The sequence below is a fragment of the Ovis canadensis genome, chromosome 19 (genome assembly GCF_042477335.2).
Source record: "Ovis canadensis isolate MfBH-ARS-UI-01 breed Bighorn chromosome 19, ARS-UI_OviCan_v2, whole genome shotgun sequence".
Lineage (NCBI taxonomy): Eukaryota > Metazoa > Chordata > Mammalia > Artiodactyla > Bovidae > Ovis > Ovis canadensis.
In genome coordinates this window covers 57,573,315-57,593,021 of record NC_091263.1, presented here as the reverse complement: position 1 = coordinate 57,593,021, position 19,707 = coordinate 57,573,315, and the positions used below count along the sequence as shown (strand labels likewise).

The 19,707-nt window shown below is 48.3% G+C and overlaps 1 protein-coding gene across 9 annotated transcripts in view; it reads right to left on the bottom strand.

Moving 5' to 3' along the window:
* Positions 1-153: 153 nt before the first annotated feature.
* The window catches only part of ACOX2 (acyl-CoA oxidase 2), a 29,865-nt gene continuing 10,311 nt past the window's right edge, over positions 154-19,707 (bottom strand). For all 9 annotated transcript variants that reach the window (XM_069560504.1, XM_069560506.1, XM_069560512.1 and 6 more), the window contains 6 exons: positions 18,542-18,732; positions 16,848-17,027; positions 14,276-14,381; positions 11,030-11,247; positions 4,450-4,582; positions 154-506 (listed from right to left, as the gene is read on the bottom strand). In XM_069560504.1, the coding sequence (XP_069416605.1) occupies positions 444-506; positions 4,450-4,582; positions 11,030-11,247; positions 14,276-14,381; positions 16,848-17,027; positions 18,542-18,732 (891 nt within the window). In that variant the 3' untranslated portion in view covers positions 154-443. The remainder of the gene's footprint in view (positions 507-4,449; positions 4,583-11,029; positions 11,248-14,275; positions 14,382-16,847; positions 17,028-18,541; positions 18,733-19,707) is intronic.

The following is a 19,707-nucleotide window of genomic DNA, read 5'->3' as shown; positions in this document are numbered from 1 at the left end:
GGATTGTTTACGTGTGTGTGTGTGTTTTCTTTTAAGCCCTGAGATGAATAAATGGATGCTGTAACAACACAAGTGACAACTGATCGATCTGCTGGCTTTTGCTAGAGCTAAAGCAAAACCCTGGGATTTCACAAAATAGATGCTACAAATGGATAGTGTGTTGTTTTTTTTTAATTGTGGGAAATTTCAAACATTCGGAAGTGGAGAGAATAGTGTAAACGCCCACATACCCATTGAACAGCTTCAACAATGATTCACTCCCCCTGTTTCTTCCCCTGCATTATTTTGGAATAAATCAGGTATTTCATGCGCTTCAGACTGTGTCTCTGAAGGATAATGATTCTTTTAAACAACGCATACATGGATAGCTGTAGATTTTAAAGACACCTGCGCCGCAATATGACTAGCACGTGACGGTGCCTCTCCAGTGCTGCGGGATCGTCTCAGAGCCTGGCTCTCCGGCCTTGTAATAGTGGTCTTATATATTTCTCATAGGCAGGGTTCCCCTGTGAGTAGAAAGAAGTGCATTATTGAGACAGACTCTTTCTGCCAGGATTAATGACTTTCACTTTCACATGAAGTTTGTAGTTTCAAAACAGTAATGTTTGTTACATAAGATTCTTAATTTTTAAATTTATTTTTAAAATCTATTTTGTGGTGAACATATGGGGAAACATTTTTTTCCAAAGGGCATCCTTCCTTTTCTCATGCAGATTTCAAATTGTGGATGCAGGTGGCCAATTAAAAACACAGCTTATCATTTTGCTTTGGGGATTTAATACAAATAAAAGGCTTGACTCTTTGAAATTGAGCACATTAACCAGAAAGCAAGAAACCAGAAGGTGGAATGAAATAAGCAGCGTCCGTGTCAGAATTGGGTGTTCTTAATATACCTTGTTCTCTCTTTTTCAAAATATTTTTTATTTATTATTATTTTTTGGTCCCATCGCACAGCACATGGGATCTTAATGCCCCAACCAGGAATCGAACCTGTGCTCCCTGCGTTGGGAGTGTGGAGTAGTCTTAACCACTGGACCACAGAAAAGTCCCTACCTTATTCTCTAATGTGATGTCTTGATTTCACTGCTCTACCCTCATCTTTTTTTTTTTTCCCTACCCTCATCTTTTATGATATTGTTTCACTTTTTTGCCTGTCAGAGCTGAAACTAAGCTCCTTATGACAGGCGTTCTCCACTGTGTCCTCAGCACCTAGCGTAGCTTCTGGTTTACATCATATGCTCAATAACTACTTGTTAAATGATTGAATGAGCGAGTGAATCGGTAGGTATGTTGAACATCTGGCAACCATTTAACAAATTTCTGCAGTAGAATAATTGGGAGGAGACAGGATTCTTGTTTAGAAATTATCCCCAGTGGTGCCTCTACTGCTTGCATCTAGAGGGAATCACTTAGAGGAGTTCTAGTGGGGAAGGGTTAGGGTCACTGTAGATGGTGGCTGCAGCCATGAAATTAAAAGACGCTTACTCCTTGGAAGGAAAGTTATGACCAACCTAGACAGCATATGCAAAAGCAGAGACATTACTTGGCCAACAAAGGTCCGTCTAGTCAAGGCTCTGGTTTTTCCAGTGGTCATGTATGGATGTGAGAGTTGGACTATAAAGAGGGCTGAGTGCCGAAGAATTGATGCTTTTGAACTGTGGTGTTGGAGAAGACTCTTGAGAGTCACTTGGACTGCAAGGAGATCCAACCAGTCCATCCTAAAGGAGATCAGTCCTGGGTGTTCACTGGAAGGACTGATGTTGAAGCTGGAACTCCAGTACTTTGGCCACGTTATGGGAAGAGCTAATTTACTTGAAAAGACCCTGATGTTGGGAAAGATTGAAGGCAGGAGGAGAAGGGGACGACAGGGGATGAGATGGTTGGATGGCATCACCAACTCAATGGACATGAGTTTGGGTAAACTGCGGGAGTTGGTGATAGACAGGGAGGCCTGGCGTGCTGTGGTTCTTGGGGTCGCAAAGAGTCGGACACGACTGAGCAACGGAACTGAACTGAGTGGGGAAGGGGAACAGCCTTTTGCAGTTCATTACAAAGAAACTGGCTTGAGATAGCATCCAAATCAGGGGAAAGACAGACAGGAGACACTGGGGAGAGAGTAAACCATGGAGTGTATCCTGCTGTCTGGGTTAGAGCTCAACACTTAACCTCCCCCAGACAGAAGAGATGCTTACAGTTCTAACACATTTCACTCAGCATAGCATTTTCCTTTTGGTAGAAATGTCAGGGAAATAAATTCCCGTTTGTACTTTTGTGTCTCACGAGGCATATTTCAGAGTAGCTTTGATTTTAATTGATTTGAAATACCTGTAGTGTTCCTTTTTCTGCTAGCGCAAACGAGGGGGAAAAAATGTCTCTTTCTGCAGTTTCAAAATTACCTACAGCATATTAGAAAATAACTCTTTAACTACTATTTTGGTAGTCCGTAGAGGAGCCGGGAATGTACGATGAGGGGGCTGAATATCAGGTGAGGGGGCTGCATATCAGTAGTCCAACAAGTGTCATTTCAACTAGCTGGAAACAGTTCTTCAAGGTCGGGTGTGAACTCACATTCCTAGAATCAGCGTGCGTGCAAGAGCCACGTTGCTCTCCCTTTCACCTTTTCTAGCGAGGTGAGGTACGCTAGGGTGGCGAGAGTTGGCGTTATTGTGTGTGCAGCAGGGTCCTTGCCCCCCAGGTAGGTTGTAGAACCATGTTCATTTACTCCATAATGCAAAGTATCTACTTTGTGGTAGGCCCTGGAGTTAGGACGGTGCAGATTGCGTCCTGTTCACAGTCAAGCGGCGGGAGATCCAGGAGGGTGCCTGGGACGTCATGTGGCCGCATGTTGCCTACCCAGTGTGCTGATGCGTGGGGTCAGCAACGCCCATTTAGACAGGCTGGCCCTCATGCAGTGTCCAGAGTAAACTCTTTCAAGAAGAAGGGCAGAAACAAGTAAAAGACAGAGAGCCCCTTCTGTTCTTTGGTGAAGATGAGGAACAGGGGAACTGGCATGCTTCCTTGCATTGCTGCTAAAGCAGGTTTGAGCTGGATATGGCAGTGTTCCCTGACAGGTGTTACGGCAGGGGAGGTTTTTCTCTCGAGAATCAAAGGGCATGTGTGTCTCTTTAGACCACAGGGGCTAATCTAGAGGGATGGGGTCGCTGTAGCTCTTGGCCAGGGTTTAAACGTTAGAAAGCAGAGATCTAATTATTAGAAAAAGTAACATAATGTAAGTAGCTTGACTGTGCTAACCAATAAATGTACAGTCTTTAGGTAAGTTCTTGATATTTCCTTGCTGAGTTAGACGGGTGCCTTCCTGGAGACAGGGAGGGACTGAAAGGGATTGAATTGGCCTTCTATCTGATAAGCTTCTTGGGGTAACTGGTTGTGGTGCAACTTAAGATAACCATGTTAAATTAAGCTGTGAGGTATGACAGGATGCAGAATGTTAAGAGCAAGTCTAACACCATGCTAAGTGTGAATGGACGCCTGAGAGGTGCCAATTTGATGAGGTGTTAAGACACTTTTTCTGAAATTTGACAGAAGAGGTAAAAAAGTAAGCTTCATCATCTGAATAACACATTTGCAGTATAGAATTCAAAATAGCCTGTTGTGTAGCTATAGAGAGCCTTTGTTTTGATCATCTGTATCAAGTCAGCTATTAAATGTTGGTTTCCCAAATTCTAAATGCAGGATCCATTTCTGTCCTCCAGTTAATGTACCCATTGATATTCGTAACGTTTCCCTTGAGGCTCAGCAGAGTCTGGGGCCCTGGCCCTAGGCTGTTAGGATTTTATGGGTCCTCCCGCTTCTTCTGTTAATGAGTTCTGGTGTCTCTCCTAGGACTGCTGGGGATCTTGTCACCACCTTTGTAATTGTCATTCACTTGGCTTCCCTGGGATACTGATGCACTGCGACAGCCCCCTCTGTCCCTGGGATCTTGTTCCTTAAAGAGGAAGGCGGCATCTCTCGCAGGCGGTGAGATCTGAGAGAGACACCACCCGCCCCCCACCAAGCTTCTGGTCCCTCTCAACACCTGCTGTATCAACACTAAACTGAGATAAAAGGCTGAAAGTAAGATGGTTAAGTCAGTGCAGTCGTCTGTCTTATTTCTGTTACTTAAACGCCAGCCTGCCTCTCTGTGTGTATGCCCTTGGGTATGTCAAGCTGTGATTTAGAGCTTGGTCCTTCCTCCTAATTCCCTTCACCAAATTCTGAGCAGTGCATTTTGCTGATTACAGTTCAAACTCAGAGATGCTGCCAGGCCACATCCCTGCTCCTGGTTTTTTTTTTTTTTTTTTTTGTATTCTTAAAATGTTGTAAATAGATATACTATGCCAAGCAATTTCTAACCTAATGGACATCGATTGCCTTGGGAAAGCATGGAGGTATAGTCGCTGCTTGTTCCCTGCTCTCTTAAGTAATTTATGAAGTGTTCTAGTCAGCTACCTCAGTATTGGTGGGTGACTTCTGAGCCCACTGGAACAGACGTTCATAGGCATGTCCATCATAACAGCCAAGCGCTGAATTTAAACACTGATCCGTGAAGTCAAAAGCATCAGTTAACAAGATGGCATCCTTCCTGAAAGGAAAAAAGAGAGTTTGTGAGTATATTAGAATGCTCGATTCATCTGGGATGGTGAATAACAACATCTAATTAGAAGTTGCATCATTATCCACTTTTTGAACAGCTCAGTTTTAATGTTTTTTGGAAGTTTTAATTTTTGATCAGTTATATAGACACAGTAGAAAGAGTCAAATAGTTTCTCAAGGCTTGTTATTTAAAATCAGCATATCCCTGCGTCTCACCTCCATTTCTTCCCCCCAGCCCCTAGAGGCAGTCGCTTTTACTCTCTTAGCGGCTGTTTTGGAAACTGACCTGAACACCTCTCAATGTCTTTTGTGTTACTACTTCCTGTTCAGTGTTGCTAGATACCGTCTGTTGCCTGTTAGAGAAGATACGGATTTGTTTAAGCACCCCCTCCTCGCTTGCGCCACCGTGCCCTCCCCATCCCCAGCCTCTGCCTCCTCTCCTTGGTCTTCCTGCCTCCTAGTATAGTCAGTTTGGGCCAGACTAATATTCAGTGCTTACCTTGTTAGGGCTGTGTATTCTGTAGATTATTATGACCTTAGATGTACTCTGTCCACAGCTCGGCCGTGTTCCCACCACCTCTCCTGGCCCAGGGGTCGCTCTCCTGGCCCTTCTGTCCTAATTGTTAGTGGTTTCACTGTCTGTGTGCAAGTTCCTCTGGAGCTTGATGTCTCAGTTCCTTGACTCTCCTCCACTGACCTCTGCAGCCTCCCTCTGTCTGCTGGGGTCACTCACCGGGGCTTGTCATCCGTGTCTTCATTTCACCGTGAGCCCAGCCATTTTCTTTTTCACCGTTTCTTGTCTTCCTAGCTTTCTCCCTCTACTACTCTGACTTCTGTAATTCTCATTTTACCTTTCAGGCAGCAAAATTATTTTCTTTTAACCTATGGAATGAAGTTATTTAAAAACTTGTTTACATGCTTCTCTTCCTTTTTTAGCAGAGGATATGAAATAAAATACTTGACTGTTTACACTCTTCCCTAACCCTCATCTCACACAGCATTTGAGGTGCGTGGGATGCTGTACTTACTTTAATCCTGGATGGCCTTTTCTCATTATTATGACATGGTTTTCCTACAGTGCTGTTCATAATTCTTTGACTCTACTCGCACCTACTGCCTCAAGTCCCTTATCTGTGTGGTCCCACTTTCTTCATCCATCTGAAATTCCATGGTCTGTTATATTCACTCGCTGCAAGATACATTCAACAGGTTTTCTTGCTTGTCACACTTGTTCAGCAAAACACCATCCCTTGTTATATCTCGTTTTCCACCAACTTTGTCCCGCACCTTTGTAACAATGTATGCCTGAAGACACCAGTACTGACTGCACCGAAGCCTGGAGTGGGCCCTAATTGCTACTTGGCAATCATTCTTTGGTGGTTCGAACTCATTGACTTGTTCATTCTCTCAGGTGATTCTCTCCCACCTTCTCTTTGATCCTTAGATCTGTGGTACTCACTTCCCCATCTCTCTTAACCTACGTGACTTTGAGTCCTGTTTCACTGAAGTGAAAATAGAAGTGGTAAGAGGAGTCCACAAGTTCCCAAGCATGCATTTAAACATACGAGGCTTTCTCTCTCTAAACAGGTACACTGTCCTAGTTACCAGCTCAGGCCAGTCCCCCCTTGTCCACTGGATACCTTCCCCGCTTGCCCAATAGAGAGCCGTGTTGCAGAAGTTCTCCTGTATTTCCATCGCGACGTCGAAATTCCCCTCTGTACTGGAGCGTGTCCATCAGTATACAAACAGGCTGCCATTTCTCCCATCTGTATCAAAACACTCATTTGACTCTGTTTCCCTCCCCATCGTCTCACCTGTACCTTGCCTCCCCTTTGTGACAAAACTCCTTGAAAGTGTCAAGCTCCTTTACGCTTGCTCTTTCCAGTTGTTGTTCTTGTCTGGCTGTTCTCCTTGGCTAGATTCAGGTTTTCATTCCCTCCATTCCACTTAAGCAGCTTTTGTCGAGGTCGTCTCCTCCTCGTCTTTGAAGGGTCCTGAGACTCAGTGCCTGGGCCTCTCCTCTTCATACGCTCACCCCACGTGATACTGTCCCTCTGGTGGCTTTCAATACCAACTGCACGCCCGTGGCTTCCGAGTTTCTCTCTCCAGCCTCCCCTGCTTACTAACGGTTTACGTGATTTCTAGCGGGCTCTGCAAACTTGATGTATCCAAAAGCATCCTCCTGATCTTCGAGACATTCCGTCCACCCTGCCCAAACCTGGCTCTCCTGTAGCCTTCCCCGTCTACAATAAATGGCGACTCAGTCCTGGCCCCAAACCTGAGCTCCTCTCGGTCCCTTCCTTTCCACGTCGGATCTGTTAGCAAATCTTGTTCTGTCTCCAGAATAAACCCAAACTTGGACCACTTCCCCCCACCTCCAGTGTCGTCACGCTGGTCCAGTCCGCCAGCATCTCTCACCGGGCTTATTGGGGCAGCCTCCTAACTGGCCGCTCTGCTTTTCACCCTTCCGCCCTCCCCAGTGGGTTCTTAACATGGCAACTGGAGTGATCCTTTACAGACACCCCTCAGATTCCCTCAGACTGTGCGTTTTATGCTCAGAACCCTCCTTGTTCCCACTCACAGCAGAGGGCAGAGTCTTGTCTTTGCCGTGCCCTCCAGCCCCTCTGCTGCCCTTCCCAGCACACCCGCAGCTCGCTGACCTCCGCTCTCATTCTCCGCCTCAGCCACGCGACTCCAGCCTTTTCTCTTTCCCTGGTGGGTGTGTCGCGCATGCTCTGCCTGCCAGCGTCCGTGCCTCTCCTTTGCGTGGAGTGCGCTTTTCCCAGCCGGCCACACGGCTCCTCCTCCCTCCCCACCTTCAGCTCTTTGCAGATCACCACCGTCCCTGCCCCTCCGCAGCGCTCCTGACCCCCTGCCCTGCTGGCCTGCCTTTGTAGTATTTGTGCTGCTGCCTAAATTTTGGCCTAGTTCATGTGTGTGTGCGTTTCCTCTCCTCTGGTCTTTGCAGCCTGAAACTCGAATGCTTCATTTGAGGAATGTTTTCTTGCACTATTTTGTTAATGATTTGCTCCCTTCAGTATTTTCTGTCTTCTCTTTCTAGTCCCGTTCTTCAGATGGACAGTTAGGGTCAGTCCCCTTACTATTTTTTATCTTCTGTCCTTTTCCTGTCGTCTTGGGTATGCTTGCTTTCTACGAGATTTCTGCAGCTTTGTCCTTCCGGGCCTTCAGCTGAGCTTCTCATTTTCGCTGTCATTGATTTCACAGAGCTCTTTCTGTTGCTCTTCTCTGAATATTACTTAAGAAATGACGTTCTTTTCTGCTTGCCATATGTCCCGTGAACTCTTTGAGGATGTTACTGATCTTTCAAAAAAGTTTTCACCAGGAAGATTCTCTTGTGTCTTTGGAGTTGCCTTGTTCCTGCTTGGTCTCTGTCTTTTATGACGGGCTTTCCTCGTGTGCTGGCAATCCCTGAGTGTCTGGTCATAGCTAAGAGTGGGACAGGCTAGCTGATTAGAAGCCTGCTGTACTTGTCAGTGTGGAATTCCCTGTGGGCTGAACTGGGTGGACCATTGGGGAACCCCCGTGTCCGTATCTTCACGTCTCTCTCCTTTGGACTGGTCATATTCTCCAGAGAAGGACCATGATGTCACTTTCCTACAGGACACTGGCCTGGCCGCCAGTTTGCTGGGAACTTGTGGGAAAAGGGAGCTTGCCAGGTGGGGCTAGAGGTAAAGAACTGCCTGCCAATGCAGGAGACATAAGAGAGGCAGGTTTGATCCCTGGATCGGTAGGATCCCCTGGAGGAGGGCATGGCAACCCACTCCAGTATTCTTGCCTGGAGGATCCCAGGGACAGAGGAACTGGTGGGCCACAGTCCACGGGGTCACAGAGTCGGACACGACTGAAGCTACTTGGCATGCATGCACAGGTGGGAAAAGAGGGCTGGGGGAGACGGCTGTCAGCATTAGCCTATAAACATGGCTTCAGGCCCCTGGTTTCTGTAGGGTAGCCCAATGGTCCTCACCCTCAACTGAGCCTGAGGTCTTCTAGTCTGCAGTCCCTCTGTTCAGCCTTCTGCCAGGGTTCTGTCAGGGAAGGTCTTTACACCTGCCTAGAGAGGAGGAGGGGAACCAGGGATTCGGCTCCTTCTGAGATAGACTCCAGCCCACCCTGTCTTTCTCCCCTCACGCCTGTTGCCAGAGGGCCGCGGTGCTGCAGTTCTTGTGCTCTGTGGTGGCCCTTGATGCCTTCTCGGCTTTTGCTGCTCTGGTTTGAAACTCAGTGTAGTCAGACGTGCCGAGTCACTGTTCGTCCATCTCCTCTCCAGATTCCCTGTTTCCCTCTCCTGCACTCTCTCTCTCTGTGGGTTTATGCCTTTAACATTTTTAAAGTGATTTATTGATGTTTTTAGTAGGGTTTCAGGAGGGAACAGAAGTAAATGCACATGTTCAGTCTGCCGTCTTTGCCTAAAAGTGTCACCCCTGGGATTTTATGACTGTTTAAACCACTGAGAACTGTTTTAGCCACTGATCACCGTGACGCAGAGAGCTGGTTCTTAGTGTCACTTAGAGCAGTGTGCCATCCTCCATTTGTCATCTCAGAAATCTGAGGGTGGTGCTGAATAATCAAGGCGTGGAGTTGTGACACAGGACGGCAAAAGCCTGGAGTCTCTTAGGTTCCTAATTACCCAGCAGCAGTAGGAAGGTTACTCTAGAAACCACGATGTGAAGAAACCAACGTGCGGGTCTGATGCCTGTGTGCGTTGCCTGCTTGTGTCGGTGCTGGCTGCCTTGTCTTGAATTGTAAGTCTCTGGGGCCAAGGGAAGCACCCAGCATGCTGTTGCAAATTTTAAAAAAAATCATGCTTATCGGTGATCTTTTGTGTTTCATTATCACCAACAGTCAGGGCTAGAACGTCGTCATCTTCACTTGCTTTAAATGCCAAGCGTTTCAGAAAGGTGGTTACACTGGGGCTTGAAGTGTGCAGTACTCAATTATGCTATTAACGGTTCTAACCACTGGATTTTCTCTAGTAGAGGAAGTTTAATACCTGGCACATAATTTTACATCTGATGTAGTTTTGATAATTTTTGAGTTTCAATTCAGTGAGCACTAACTTGGAGTCACATGTAACATGTTGGATATTGTTCAAAATAAAAAGTTGGTCTAGTTTTTTTTTTTTTTAATCTCCTTCATGAATATCTTTTTTTTTTTCTTTTTTTAAGTTCAAATCTTTATTGGCTGTGCCTTGTGGGATTCGGGATCTCATTTCCCTGACCAGGAGGGATTGAACCTGTGGCTGCTTCCTACAGTGGAAGTGTGGAGTCCTAACTGCAGGAGCATCAGGGAAGTCCCCTTTTCTTTTGTTCTCTTATTCTTGTTGATGATGTGAACTATCGGAGGTTTTAGGGAAGAGTCGTACACTTAAGCGTCATGCCCTGCGTGGCTCCCAACAAACACAGCAGGCATCGTATTTTCTCAGAAAAGCAATGTCTCAGATTGTCTCCTTTTCCATCTTATGGACAATGGTTCCTAATTAGTAATAATTTCTGTTTCTTCCAGTATCCTGGTCATGCTGGCGCTTTGGTTTTCTTAAAGTGATCATTTTGATTATATATAAAGTGACAGGATGAAATTGCATTAGTATGTCACAGTGGTAAACTGCACTGCTTTTGCTGTCTGTAAAAACTATATTGTTGTTGAGCAAACTCCAGGAGATCGTTGAGAACAGTGAAGCCTAGCTACAGTCCATGTAGTCGCAGAGAGTCAGACACGACTGAGTGACTGGGCAACAACAAATTGTTTTACAAGTCAGGACACGAATTACTAGATCTTAAAAATGTCATCTTGAAGCTGAGGGAGTATTAAGTGAGTTTAGTCAACTAAGCACGTTCAACAAAAATAAGGATATATTTGAAATAAACAATAGCCCAGCCTTCATTTTAACACGCAGTTTAAGAGCATGTGCTCTGGAGGCAGACAGGTCCTAGACTGTGCCCTGCCGCTCTTCTGGCTGATTGTGTGACCTTCAACCCCAAGTCCCAGCTTTCTCCCCTTTATGAAGTAGGGAAATTAATAGTATCCACTTCAGAAGCCTGTCAGGATCAAATGAGATGATGCATATACAAGCTTTTGGCATACTGTCTGGTAAACAGTGTTCCTTAAGTACCAGCTAAGACTGAGACTCACTAATACTATTCTTGATACACAGTATTAATATGTAGTATGCTTTATTTTATTCATATTCTATAGATTCTATCATTGCCAGATAATGTTAGAGTTTGAAGTAGCTAGATGATTTACTCTGAAACATTTTAGTTGTAATTTTTTTCCCCTTTTTTCCCCCTTTCTTAATCCATAGTGTGTCCAGGACTGTTGCTGCTTTTGCCAGACCCCCATTTAGCAAGAATTTTGGGGCTGAAGGTTTCGGTGTTTGAAATGAACAGAGGGTTGAGGGTGAAGGGCAGCCACTCACCGGATGAGGGGGAGCAGGTCCAGGTAGGCTTTCCTCGCCATGTCTGTTTGGGCTCCAGACAGGAAGCCGTCATGGAGGAAGTCGCCCGAGTTTGTCAGGATGCCGTGTAGGGCATAGAGGTCACAGAGGCGTTTGAGCACCTGCTGAATCGCTGGCTGGCTTTCCAGTTTCTCCAGAGCTTCTGTGAAAATCTTCACAGTGACATAGTAGAGGTGTGCCTACAAAGACAGAGAGATGCGTTAACTTCTGATTTCTTCCTCCACAAATCATCCCGGAAGCTTGGCAAGACTGCTGGAAGAGGGCTGCTGTGGCCACGTGTTTCCCAGCAGGCTGACAAGCAGCCGCCTCTCTCCTGCCTCACTGCGTCTGACTAAGCCTTTTTGATGGTGTGCGTGTGCGTGCTGGCGGCTGGTGGGCTCTGGAACTTGGCCCTTCACTTCTCATTGTGCCTGGGGCAGTTTCAAGTTGGTTTGAAAGAAAGAATACAGGCGTGTTGGAGGCTGGCCTGGGCCAGGGGGGACAGCACCACTTTTCTTGAGAAAATAGCTGTTGGTCGTCTGCCGTGTTCACGCTTTGCCGCCTGGACCTGGGCCGCTGACCCCGTGCCGGGTTTGCAGCATTTGGACGTGGTTAAGGAGCGGATGTGCTCCTCCACCCTCCCCGGTCAGATGCCTTGGTGCTCAGGCTGCACCCGCTGTGGCAAAGTTAGAGACCCTCACTTTCCCACTTATACGCTATGTCCCTTTTCTCACCTGAGAGCCACATCCTTGAATTCTCAGGGCTCTGGATTGAAGAGTCGAGTGATGAGCTGCCTGAGGGTGTCCGCCCCTGCCTTACGGAGCAGGAGGTGGACCAGAGAGAGGAGGGGTTCCTTGGGGCAAGGCTGAGCTGCACCCTGGCACCGTGCTCTGAACACAGTCAGCCCTAGTTTGTGAGTGTATTGGTATCGAGCTTCTCTCCTGTCCAGTCTGGGGTGGAAGTGGGGGTTATCCTCTGTAGCTTTTATACTCTGTGATCAGTCGTGTCTGACTCTTTGCCACCATTGGACTATAGCCCGCCAGGCTTCTCTGTCCATGGGATTTCCCAGGCAAGAAGACTGGAGTGGGTTGCCACTTCCTTTTTCAGGGCATCTTCCCAACCCAGGGATCGAACCCACGTCTCCTTTGTCTCCTGCATTGCAGGGGGATGGATTCTTTACCGCTGAGCCACCTGGGAGCCCTGTTTATATACTCAAGGTGGCTCTTTAAGTTTTACATCTATTAACTCATAACCTTCACGGTAATCCTACAAGGTAGATCCTATTATTGGCTCCGTTTTGTGGCGGAAGCGTGTGAGGCATCAAGAGAGTAAATTCCTTGCCTAGGCACTGGCTAATGAGCCGTAGCAGTGAGTTCTGAACCAGGGCAGTCTGTGTCTCCATTAAGAATTGTTAGCATTACTCGCGACCCTGCGTCGCCAAAGCCACCAGAGCTTGAGGCTGGATGTTACTGGGCCAGGACCGGAACTGCTTGCCTGCCCCCTGCCCTGTTCCCACCAACCCCTTGTGTGCTCTGCTGCGCACGTCTGGTTTCCAGATGAGACCCAGTTAGAGGACAAGGCCGCCCAGGGCCCAGGAAGTGCAGGTTTCCCGGCCCGTTATGACTTTAGAGGGTCGGCATCAACACCGACTTCCCCAGAAGCTGCTCATCCTTAAAACTGAGATGACGCTCCTCTCCCTCTCAGGGTCATGGGTAGTAAATGAGGTAACCCCGGCAGGTCGCGCCTGGTGCCTTTGAAGGCAGGGCGTGGGTTTGGAACAGTGGGCAGGTGCGGTTCCTTTCTAGGCGTCTGGTGAGACTGCAGCCTTTGCTTACCCTCTCCTGTGCCGATGGTGCGTTGAACACAGCAGACAGCACCTCTGGTGGACGGAGCGGAATGGAGGGTGGCAGAATCACACCCCCACCCCGCCCCTGCCCCCGCCCATGTGATGGAGGTGGCAGGCCACCAGGAGGCGCTCCTGTCCCCCTGCCGCTGGGAGCTGCTGCAGAACCCTGGTGGGCTCTCCTCTTCTAAGGTGGCCGTTTTCTGGGCCTGCTGCCTGAGGATTGATGTGACCACCTTGCTTCTCCAGCCATAGGTAGGTCCAGAGTCCCAGTGGCCTGAGCTAGAGCTCAGGAGCCATTCTTAGCTCCATGCCACTCCAGTGCTGTCTGAAGCTTGTCCCTTTCTTTCTTCCACACCCTGAATATTTCATCCACCCATAATGCATCCACCCACTTCTCTCCTTGCCCTCTGGTGAGTTCGTGATCTGGGACACCCTCAGCCCTTTCCAGACTGCTGCCTGCTCTGTACTGGGCTCTAGTCTCCAGTCCTTGCCTCCCCCTGCAGCCTGTATGATCCTTCTAGCATGAAACTATCGCTTTACTCCTCTGATGGAAACCCTGCAAAGGCTTCCCACTGCAGGGAACACAAAACCCAGACTTCTCACGGTGCTGCTGGAGGGGCCAGGCCGTGCCTATCTTTCCTTCTCCTCTCCCTCCTTCCTCTCCTGGTTCGTCGTCTTCCTTTAGGTTCTCCGTGGAAGGACGTGCATTTCCTCCCAAACACTGTGCCTTTCCTTGCTTCCACCTGTTGCATCTCCTGACTCCGCTGCTGGAAACCCTTCCTCTCCAAAGCCACAGCCTGCACCCACTGCCTGGCTGATTGCAGCTCGTCCTTGCAGTCTGAGCCTCTATGGTTCTTCTGAGAAGGCTTTCTGACTCCTTGAGGTGGGTGGCCTTGGACCTGCTGTGGGGCCTTTGGGCTGCCTGTATTTCCCCGAGACAGTGCTTTCTTGATCGTAGCCATGCGTGGCCTCTCTTGAGCCCCCCAGAACCCAGCCTGACGGCGGGTGTTGGAGTGCTCGAGTATTTGCTGGCAGACAGTGAATTATGCACAAACACAAAACACAGTGGAAACGGAATCAGACATCTGTGGATTGTGGGGCTAAGGGGAGGCTTGACCTGCTTTTCTATCTGGGAGGAAATATTTGAACAACCTGAAGCAAATCCAATAACACCGCCTCATTACATTTTTTCTCTAAGAGTTACCAGCAAGACTGCTTTGGAGTTAAGTCCTTTAATTAAAATACCCGGGGCTAAAGCCTTGAAAGTGAAATGAGGGCAGCCACTGAGCAGGGCTGAGGCATAATGGCAGGTTTTCTCGGCCTGGCAGCTTGCTGGGGAAATGGAATGGGGCCCTTTCAGCTCTGGCTGACTGGCAGCTCACCTTAGCGGCCTGGACATGGATGACAGTGGTCTGGTTCCACGCATCGTGCTCATCGGCGCCGGCTTGCCTCAGCGTCTGTAAGTGGTGCACCGAGTCCTTTATGAGCCTAAAGGCCAGAGGGAAAAAAGCTTCTGTTTCTTGACCGAGTGGAGAAGGGATTGATGGCATTTGATCCCAGGATGCCTGGGGTCCCACAGAAGTAGAACAGTTCCATTTATTGACTATTTGTTGGTGTTAAAAACCTAAATGAGGAGTTGCCAATGTCTTTGTTGTATATAATCTCCTTAACCCTTTTAAGGGTGAGGCATTCCCAGTTCGCAGTGGGAAACATGGTGTCCTAGAGAGGTTAATTCACTGGTCCAGGGTCACGCAGTCGGGAAGGAGTGCTTAACCCCCTAGCTGCGCCAGGCGCCTCCCCTCTTTCTGATGCGGTCTCCACCCTGATCCCAGTGTTTTCAGGCCACTCAGTTGACTGACTTCTGTGCCCGAGCAAGGAGAGTGGTTTTCCTCTAAAGGCTAGTTGAAGCCTGTCAGTCACCCACTCTGCTCCAAGTTCCACCTGAGGGACTTTAGAAGGGAGGAAAGAAAACCATCCCTTGTTCTCCAGACTACAAAATTGGTCATTTGCCATTTAGTTAACCTTTATTCTCTTATCTTCTGTTCCCTGCCCATCTGCTCCTGACCCTTGGAATTTGTATGCAAAACAAGCTCTTTATTAGGCAATACTTACTTTGCTTTGTCATGGGATAGATAAGCACAGGACATCGAGTTCTGAGCAGAAAGCAATACACAGCATCCTTTGCTGTCTCTGGGGGGTGGGTGGGGGCAGGGAGAATGGTCCCAGGAACCCCACAGATACTAAAACAGAGATGCTCAAGCCCCTGTATGAAACAGCGTGGTGTGGTCACAGGCTCTGCGTCCGTGGATGTGGAAGGCCAACCGAGACAGCATTTTAATTACCCCGAGCAGCCGCCTTTTGCCTGCCCCTCCTCTCCAGCTGAAATGTTACTTCCGTGAAGCCTGGACTTTGGTTTCTATCAGACTGGTTTACTGATGGATCCTCAGAGCCTGTTGGATTATTAAGTACTTGCTGGATATTTGTGGAGAAAATAGATGAATGTTCCAAATTGCTTTTGATTTTGAAATAACTATTAACCATCCCTGGGATCACAGGTTGGGATATAAGACCTCTTATTATGTACTGAAGCTGTTTTTTCTGGGTTGTTTTTGGTGTGCTAGTTGGGGAGGGCTCAGAAGGTGTCTCTTCTCCATGGGAGTGTCTCTATTTGGCCATGCCCAGTCTTTATTCCCAGCCCCTGGCACATGTGGATGTTCTTGGTACATAGTCAGTGTCTGACAGTATTTACTGAATGACAGAGTGGAGGAGTCTTTGATCTTGTCTATGTGCCCTGAAGCCTACTAGACCCTGGAAATAAAATCTATCCTTTGTTATACTCATATTTTTAAACGTTATTTTTAGATTGTGGGATGTTTTGACCATGTAAGTACCATTATCCCTCTGTATCCAGTTTTCACATCTTCAGATTCAACCAAGGATCAAAAATATTTGGGAAAAATAAACTCCTGAAAGTTAGTTCCAAAAAGCAAAAGTAGAATTTGACGCACACTGATAACTATTAACGTATCGGTAATGTTGTATTTATTCCTGTTCACATAATATTTACATTTTACTGGGTATTATAAGTAATCTGGAGATGATTTAAAGTATATGGGAGGGTATGCATAGGTTTTATGCAAATACATACTCATAATATTGCAGATCTGCAAATATTCCATTTTATGGAAGGGATTTGTGTGTGTATCCTGAGAGTTTGATATCTACAGAGGTCTTGTAACCAATCCCCTGTGGATACAGAGGGATGACTGCAATGCTTAGCAGTGCTAGTATTATCAGTATTACATTATATAATTATATATAACTGCTGCTGCTGCTGCTGCTAAGTCGCTTCAGTCATGTCCGACTCTGTGCAACCCCACAGATGGCAGCCCACCAGGCTCCCCCGTCCCTGGGATTCTGCAGGCAAGAACACTGGAGTGGGTTGCCATTTCCTTCTCCAATGCATAAAAGTGAAAGTGAAGTCGCTCGGTTGTGTCCGACTCTTAGCGACCCCATGGACTGCAGCCTACCAGGCTCCTCCGTCCATATATAACTATTGCATATATAATTATAATTATGTTACATTATCATATATAATTACATTATTATGCTATAATATTATCAGTATTAGTACTGATAGTTTTTGGTATTTGCAGTGTATGGGTATATTCTCTATTTCAAACCATAGTGAGAGCCTAAAGATTTAAAAAATTCCTTGCGCTGGTTTGAGAGCTGTTATCTTCCTGTTATCTTGAGCAGGATGGGGAAGTGACAGGTGTGAATTTGCCTTCTCTCTGCCCCTCGTGGCAGAAACCGAGAGGAGTGAGGAGGTTGGAAAAGGGGGCTGGTTTTTGGAAGAGTATCCAAGACTGTCCCCTCCAGCCAATCCCAGAGGCCCTGAGTGGAAAGGAGCCTGCCTCCAGGTGGGATAGTTGGTTTCTCCGCGTGGCTCACCTGACTGCCACATGTGCCCAGGCCGTGGTGTAGAGCTTGGGGTGGAGGAAGTCGGCTGCTGTTCGGGCTGGACACCAGGCCACTTTGGGTGCGGTCAGGTATGCGACAGACTGAGGGAGAGACCCCTTCGATGCAGATCCTGGGGACTTCTGAGTGTTCAGGTAGCTCTTTATCAGAAACCTGGGGGGCAGAGGTACCAAAAGGTGAGAGGGTTGGGGGGCCCCATGGGACAGCCCAGCACCCCCTCTCTCCCAGCACCGTGCACCCTTAGGCTCCCCGTGGGAGAACCAGGGCCACCCACCCTCTTTCCTGGGTCCCTGCTGGTGGCTGCTCCTCACTCAAGCCACAGTGCATCTGAGGCTATAATTTCTTTCACAGTGAAATGGGGCGGCCACAGACCTGGGCAGACATTCTCAGATCCTGAACTTAAAGCCTTTTGATAATGGAACAGAATCTTCTATCTTGGGTAGGACCTTGTGATTTGGGGATTTATGACGATTATCCTGTGACTGCGGAAATTAAATTTTCTTAGCTGATAAAAGGATAGAGGCAAGATTGCGAATGTGAATGGGAGAATTACAGGTGGCTCTTAGCTGCTTTATAATAATCCAGTGGTTGGAGGCTCTGGGCCAGAGAAGCCTGGGTTCCCAAGCCACTTCGCTGAGACCTCTGTGACCCTGTAGAAGTCACTTCGCTTCCTCAGCCTCCATGTTTCCAGCTCTAGATGGCAATGATAGTCATCTGATAGGGGGTCTGTGAAAACGGGATGAGATAGTATTTTCTGAGCGCTCGGCACAGTGTGGGGCATAGAGTATCTAATACGTGATTTTGTATTCCTTTTGTAATTTGAAAAAAAAAGTAATGTTGTATAGTTACAAGTTTTTAAAGAAATGTTACATAGCAAATTTGCCAGTCCTTTCTCCCTGCCTGGAGAAGTATTTGCCCTGTCTAGTCCCCTGAGATGGAGGCACGTGAAAGGCCCCGTCAGCCACAGACACACGAGAGAAGAAACTGCCTGTTGAGGGGATGAGGAGTGAGTCATTCCTCCCTGCCTTTCAGGGTGGGGCCTCCGGCGCAGACCCTGGCCTAAACCTGGGCATGCCGCAGGGAGCTCCCCAGCACACAGAGAGAGACGCTCAGATCGTGATAACTGCTCCAGGGAAACGGCAGTTGCTGCCCTAGACGGAGTGGTCAGCGGGAGTGTCTGGAGGACACTCCAGAGACCCGAAGGGTGAGGAGGAGCCAGCTGGAGGGGAGTGAGGCCCCGCAGAAGTGAGCAGAGGAGGAGGTGGGGAGAGGATGGAGGGAGGCAGGGCCAGATTGAAAGGTCCTTTTAGGCTGCAGTGTGGGGTGTGGCCTTTTCCTGGGAGCTGAGGAAAGTGATTGAAGAATTGGGAGCCAGGGAAAGAGGTGATCTTCTTTAGGCTTTGAGAAGGCCCCTTGGCTGCCCGTGGAGAAAGGACTGAAGTGAGGCGGGTGGGAAGCTGCAGAGCAGTGAGGAGACTGATGCTGTGGTTCAGAGGGTGGGGCTGGCGGCCTGGCTGAGGCTGCAGGGTCTGGAGAGAAGGGGATGGATTGGAGACATGCGGAGGGGAGCTGGGCAGCCCCCACGTGGCATCCCCAAAGTCTGCTCCCTGGGCATGAGATGATGCTCGGTGGGGTCCCTGGGGGTCAGGCAGAGGCCTGGGCCTTACCTGGCTGTCTGCAGGTAGAGTACTGTGTTCTCGCCCTCATAAGTACAGGAGGCTGTCACTCTGGTGAGCAGGGAGGGCAGGCCGCTCAGCTTTGAGTAGCCATGTCCACCGCAGGCTCTGCGGCACTGCTCAACCGCTTGGGTGCAGAAGTCTGACAGCATGGCCTTCAGACCTGCGCTCAGCGCGTGAAGCTGCGAGAATAAGAAGGGGGTCAGGTGGCGTCAGGAACGACGTGCCTGCCGCTCACAGAGCGCCCACGGGTGCTGAGCACTGCTCTGTGCAATGAGAACTGTCTCCTCAGCCCATGATTTGATGAATAAGACAAAGACTCAGGTCACAGAGAGAGGCAGTGTCACTGGAGGGGTGATAAGAACAGAGGGTAAGTGTCCAGGCCAGTGTCTCTGGGGTCTCGGGAAGAGACTGCTTCCCAGGTCGGTCTCACCATTATCCAGGAGCTGCAGATTGCCCCACAAGCAGAGATTTTGGAGAGCTTGTCTGAGCGTGTGGGTCCAATGTCAACCTGCTGTTTTAAGTTGTGGGAGCTGCCGCCAGGCAGTAGACCTGGTTTGAGTTTTTGGTTCTTGGAGGCCCTTAGCCGTCTGTCAGACTTTTCAGGTCCTTGGGAGGAAGGGGCATGTCCCTTGACCTCTCTGTGCTTCACTTTCCTTGTCTGTAAAATGGGTATGGTGCCTGCTCTAGCGTGGACAGGTTACTGAAGCAATGCTCATAAAACACAGGACCTGGACAAACTAAACCTTAGTGTGTGTGGGTCCACAGTCCTTTATCTGCGAGGGCCTTGGGCCCAGATGTGTTTTTGGAATCAGAATATTTTTTTAAGTTTAGAACGGTAAACCAGGGCATTTAAGGTGGATTAAATATATTACACCTATAGGAGCCCAGGGGCATCTTAGTGAGCTGATTGATGGACTGGTATTTCTGCTGCAAAAGGTATTCACAGCAAGTGGGATAAATCTGGGTAATTCCGGTCAAACCATGCCACCCAGTGAGTTCTACGTGACTTTGGTTTTCAGAACTTTCTGGGTTTCAGAGACACACCAGGGATTGTCCCCTGTGTTCTGTACACCATCTGTGATTACTTCATCTAACGTATTTGGAGCTTCCTGGGGGCCAGACCTAGGAGGATTTCTGTGTCGGAATCGGTTCAC